The sequence below is a fragment of the Hibiscus syriacus genome, unplaced genomic scaffold (assembly GCF_006381635.1).
Source record: "Hibiscus syriacus cultivar Baekdansim isolate YM2019G1 unplaced genomic scaffold, ASM638163v2 tig00111769_pilon, whole genome shotgun sequence".
Classification (NCBI taxonomy): domain Eukaryota; kingdom Viridiplantae; phylum Streptophyta; class Magnoliopsida; order Malvales; family Malvaceae; genus Hibiscus; species Hibiscus syriacus.
The window spans coordinates 5,472,748-5,478,378 of record NW_024063172.1 but is presented as its reverse complement, the minus strand read 5'-3'; the positions used below and the strand labels follow the sequence as shown (position 1 = coordinate 5,478,378).

Here is a 5,631-nt window from a genome sequence, read left to right as displayed (position 1 = left end):
AAATGATTCTATTAAAAAAAAGCAAACAAACAATCCTTACTCTGAAAATTTTAATTTATAAAAAAAGCAGAGGATCACGGGAGACAATAGTACAAAACAGAACAAAACAAGAATCTGCTGCGGAAAGATGAGAGAAGTTCTGAGTAAAATTTCAGAGACAAATAAATTAAAAAAATGAAAAGATTAAACAAGAGGTAGATTCAACGGTTAAAATTCATGACAGCCACTCCAATATAATAAGGTGAGTGTGTGGCAGTCCCGTCGCGCTCACTCCCATGGACAAGTTTCTGGTGTTTCTTTGCTTCTTTCTCTCTTTCGTTCTTTCCGACGCTGATTTCACCGGAAATTCGTCCGATCCCGGCCTTACTTCCTCCGGCGACTCTCTCTGCGCTCAGCTTATCGAGCCCAATGGTTATATCTGCTCCGAACACACTGTACTCTCTCTCTCTCTCTCCACTATTATTCTTGTCGATTTCTTTTGGCGGCTAAGAAACCGAAATAAACAAACTAATGAACAAAAAATAGTGAAGGAAAATATGCGTTTTTTTTGTTTCCGAGCACTCGGGATTTGCTTTCTATTTTTACCTGATTCCGTTGTCTTTAGTTTATGCAATTTTTTCTGATACTTTTTTTTCATTCCCTTTTTATAAAATTTATTTATTTTTTTAGAAATAATTTGTGTTCGTTAAAATTGTAGTATAATTTGTGGCAAATTTTACTTCAATGCTTTAGGGTTCTCTAGTTAGATTTTGGTTGCTTTCTTGTTTTGTAATTCAAAGTAAAGTTTCCTTTTAACTTTATGGCTTATTGTTATTTTTGTTTAGGTTCAAACCAAGGATGGCTATTTATTAGCTCTCCAGCGCGTTTCATCTCCTTCTGGTGATCTCAGAGTTCAGCAAGGTCACCCTGTTTTGCTTCAGCATGGATTATTCATGGTAATTTCTCCAGTTATCCAAAATTACCTTTTCAAGTAGGGAGAGTTCACATATTATTCTTTACTATTAGTTTCTACTATGATACTATTCATGTAAGGTCTTCTAATATGCATTGATCCTACCAAGCTCATTTATTGATATGCTTATATGAAATTTCTCTATTCCTTTTTTCTTCTTCGTGGAAATGCATGCAGAAAGATGTCATTTTTCTATTTTTTTAAAGAAAAAAATCTAGAACTAGTGGTTGTTGCAATAAATAACAACTAAATGAGATTGTTTGCAAGCTTTTATGTGCTTGAGGTATATGCTTGTATTTGTTTTACAGTGGAGAGGATTTTGTCACTGATACCATTTTCCAATTCAAAACAGGCAGGTGATGCATGGTTTTTGGATTCTACTGAACAGGGATTGGGCTTCATCCTTGCAGACCAGGGTTTTGATGTATGGGTCGGAAATGTTCGTGGAACAAGATGGAGTCATGGACACATATCTTTCTTAGACACAGATAAGGTTGGCAAATTGTATACTTAATGCCTCTTTATGTTTTCTAGAATTCATCTTTCAATGTTTATGGATTTGGGCTGTTTTAATGTGGAAAACTTCAACAACCTTAGAAATGGGATGCACAAACATTGAACTTTTCTTGCAATTTGCAATTTGTGCATCCAACTTAGTTGGCTGTGTGTGTTTTATGAGTTTGACATCCATGCGGCTTATGTTCAATTCCAGTGCATCTTTTTGTTTAGTGTACCCTACCATCAAGTTGCATTAATATTCTAATAAAATCTGTATCAAGGTTGGCCGGTAGCATTCCAAACCTCTTCTTCATTCATTAATGAATCTTCTTCAGTTATCTCCACGGTTTGTATTATCTCCTCTCACTCTGCAATGTGGCTCTTGCAGGAATTTTGGGAGTGGAGCTGGCAGGAATTAGCTTTATATGATCTTGCGGAAATGTTGCACTACATACATGCAGTCGCAAGTTTTAAAGTCTTTATTGTTGGACATTCACAGGTCCTGGATGCTTTATAATATACCTAGTGCATGATTTTCCTGGCTTTTTCTCGTTACCATTTTAGGTTACCTAACCTATGCTTTTACTGACAGGGAACAATAATGTCTTTGGCTGCTCTCACTCAGCCGGACATAGTGGAAATGGTTGAAGCTGCTGCTCTTTTGTCTCCAATATCTTACTTAGAACATGTCAGCGCACCACTTGTACTTAGAATGGTTGCAATGCATCTTGATCAGGTATAACTTGTCACTGCTGTTGTTTTATCCAGTAAAATTGGTTTTGGCATATGATGTTCTTAGACATTCTTTTCCTGCAGATAGTGCTTGCTTTGGGGTTGCATCAATTGAATTTCAGAAGGTTTTTTAATACCTCACTTTAGTTTTTCTGTTTATCCTCTTCTTCACTGTTATGAAGGTGCTGATTAGCCTTTTTGTTGATTTAGCGGCTTACTTGCATTACGAGTTTTTATTTTTAACTGCAGCGATGCGTTGGTTAACCTTGTGGAGTCTCTATGTGATGGCCAAGTGGATTGTACTGATTTTCTAAGTTCTATTACAGGTTTTCTTCTCTTCTTTACACACACAGATAGAGATATCAGTATACATATGCAAACAAATATGTATTATTTTTATGGTTCAGGATACTGTTCCCTTTTTGTTGCAATTTTCTTTTCGTGCAATAAGCTGTATAAGTGATCTAGATCAAAGTTTCAGGATTTGTTAATATTGCTCATTTTATGCTTCTCTTGAAAGTTGAATTTTCCTTAAAATTGCATTATACGCGCTGCTTCATGCACTCGCTTCAGATTTAACTTAGGTAGTGTGCTACATTGAGTTGAAAAATGGCTGGGTGTAAAGTTTTAAAGCCATATAATACATAATAGAGGATTGTGTTCTTTTCCTGACTTGATGTCTGGAACAGATGTCATTTATTTTTGCTGGGGTTGCATAAATTTTTAGGCTTCAAGAGAAGCTTTTAAATGTTGACTTTATAAATTGGTTTAACATGCACTCTAAAACTAAAAGAATTGGTACAGATGTTGAAAATGTTTGAATTATACTTTTACTGGAGGGGATTTGACAAGACAACATTGCAGGGGAAAATTGCTGCTTCAATAAATCCCGCATAAACTTCTATCTGGAATACGAACCACACCCATCATCTGTGAAGAACTTACGCCATCTTTTCCAGAGTATGCTTCCATATACCTTGTTTCAGTTGCCTTCTGTTTTTATTTCTTTGAATGTTTAACCAACCTGAATGGAGTTACTACATGACGAATTCCTCATTCTGGATAATTAGCGGCTAAAATAAGCATAACGTTTTCTCAGACTGTAACCTTTCTTAATGTTTTCTTGCATGTGCTAGATTTCATTTGAATATATGTTGATTGAATATGATTTCTTTTGCTAAAACTTTTTTCATTTTAATTGGCAGTGATCCGTCAGGGTACTTTTTCCCATTATGATTATGGAATCCTGAAAAACTTACTGACGTATGGACAGTTCAAACCCCCAGCATTCGATCTCAACAGCATACCAAAATCATTGCCGTTATGGATGAGTTATGGAGGGAACGATGGCTTAGCAGACACAACCGATGTGCAGCGCACTCTTGAGGAATTGTCATCCAAGCCAGAGTTGCTTTATCTTGAGAACTACGGCCACATAGACTTCCTTTTGAGCATAAAAGCAAATAGGGATATATATGACCATATGATTGGGTTTTTCAGGTCTTTGGAGAAGCCAAGTAGTTATTGAAGTGATTGCCTTCTTTGTTCCCGCATATAACGTATAGTGTTTAAGTGTACTTAACAATATATTTGTCTGCATATACTTGGAAAGCTACATGAACATTAAGATATAAGAAAGGAGTTGTTATATCATGAGCATTTTATTTTATTTTATTGAAGTGAATTGTGCAGATTTTTACAGTGGTAATTTGACAATTTTCCTTGGATTTGATGTTGAGGCAAGTGGTTTTGACAGGGGTGGCAAGCTTGGTTGAAGAGACAAACATTATTGAAGCCTGCAAAGAGAAGAGCATCAGGCAAGAACATCAACAAAACGTGCTTTCATTCATCTCCATCTCCAAGGTTGGTATATTTATGCACTCAATCAAATGTTTTGTTAATTTCATTCACGGAACTAAGGTCTAATTGTGCTCACAATCCTTGTACTTTTTGTACATTTAAAATTTAGTTCTCTATTCTTTCATTTAATAATTGAAGTAGAATTGATATCACCAGAATTAAATGCGTGAAAGATCGACTAAGCAAATGCAATTTTAAAAAAAGTATATGAATCAATATCTTTGAATTAAAAGTAGAGGGTCTAAATTTTAAATTGTCAATAGTATAAGGACGGAGAACAGAATTACACCATTAAAATTCTTAATCAGAATGATTCACTTGTGTTCTCCTAAGCCCAAATTTTCAAGACATAGCTCATAAAACCATTACACTCTTCCTCTTGCTCTAGCTCCTCATGAAAGAAATAAAATGGTAGAAAGTTCCAGGCGTGGTTGCAAAGGAGGCGGTGGAAGATTTGACCTTCGGCCAAGAGGCAGGCACTGTGGCTGTAAAGATGAAGAGAAATGTCTACCCGTAACAAAGCTAACTAGGGATGTTAAACCATTATATGTTTGATGACTTGACATTACTGGTGTGCATAATCGGACACCCATATTTTTTGGGTATTCAAAATTTCGAGTATCTGAGATTTTTAGGTTTTAAAATGTCAAGCTTGTTCTGGCTCATTAAAACCAGGTACCCGTAAAATTTAGGTATCTAACAGTTGGACTAAAGCCCTCTACAGGAAGCATCCAAGCACAAATTGAGACATATTATAACATTATTTTTTCTGATCTTTTAAAATTTTAATTATCAAAGTTTTTAAAAAAAATATATTTTTTATTTAAAATAATTTTTTTATATCTATCTATCTATCTATATGTACATAACAATTCAATAACGAATATTTAAGTATCTATTCATATTCATTTTAATTTCAGTTTATAATCCTAAGGACAGGATTTGAGTATTTTATAATTGAAATATTTAATGAATAATATTATTAAATTTAAATAGTAATAATTAAATTTAATATAAAAGGAATTTAAGTTTAAAATATTTATGCGAACCCTAAATTTCTATCAGATTTTAAAAAATACAAACATCTTAATCGTTACCAACCCCTTCCAAGAAGATACAAATACAAAGGTCGAATTTGAAGCCACAATTTATAATTTGTTGGAATCAATTTTCTTACAAAATTTCAAACAAATTTCGCTTTCGGGATTAGCTGGCCTTGCCTGCCTCACTGTTTCCCGTGTAACATTCTCCTTATCATCTAGTTTAATTATTTTTGAGATAATAATAAAATATTCTAAAACTTGTTTAAATGTATACGAACTGAACAATTTTAATGGTTAAAGAGGTAATTATTATTTTAAGTATTTATTTTTATTTTTTATCTTAAAAATTAAATTAATAAAATTTGGAGATAAAAAAGTAATTCTGCCATTTTATCCTTCCACCCTCGTCATTCTTGACCTCTATTTTTTAATAGCTTTAGAAAGATATGAACGTTTGTCATTATCTTAAAAGAAATTTTTTTATCCTATTTGTATTCTTTTTATTTTATATGTTTACATTATGTTTGAAGTATTTTATATTCTTAT

The 5,631-nt window shown here is 33.5% G+C and overlaps 1 protein-coding gene across 1 annotated transcript; it reads left to right on the top strand.

Moving 5' to 3' along the window:
* The first annotated feature begins 241 nt into the window (after nucleotides 1-241).
* On the top strand, nucleotides 242-3,760 carry LOC120169403 (triacylglycerol lipase 1). The gene is made up of 9 exons (XM_039177541.1): nucleotides 242-434; nucleotides 825-935; nucleotides 1,305-1,445; nucleotides 1,839-1,949; nucleotides 2,043-2,186; nucleotides 2,267-2,307; nucleotides 2,432-2,508; nucleotides 3,047-3,142; nucleotides 3,388-3,760. Exons 1-9 carry the CDS (start codon nucleotides 276-278, stop codon nucleotides 3,708-3,710), a joined length of 1,203 nt encoding a protein of 400 aa, XP_039033472.1. The 5' UTR covers nucleotides 242-275; the 3' UTR covers nucleotides 3,711-3,760.
* Nucleotides 3,761-5,631: the final 1,871 nt, after the last annotated feature.

Excerpts from the sequence above, each read along its gene's own strand:
- LOC120169403 (XM_039177541.1), top strand. The coding sequence starts at position 276 with ATGGACAAGTTTCTGGTGTTTCTTTGCTTCTTTCTCTCTTTCGTTCTT. Across the intron at positions 1,446-1,838 it reads CTTTCTTAGACACAGATAAG|GAATTTTGGGAGTGGAGCTG; the intron begins GTTGGCAAATTG and ends TGGCTCTTGCAG. Across the intron at positions 1,950-2,042 it reads TTATTGTTGGACATTCACAG|GGAACAATAATGTCTTTGGC; the intron begins GTCCTGGATGCT and ends TTTTACTGACAG.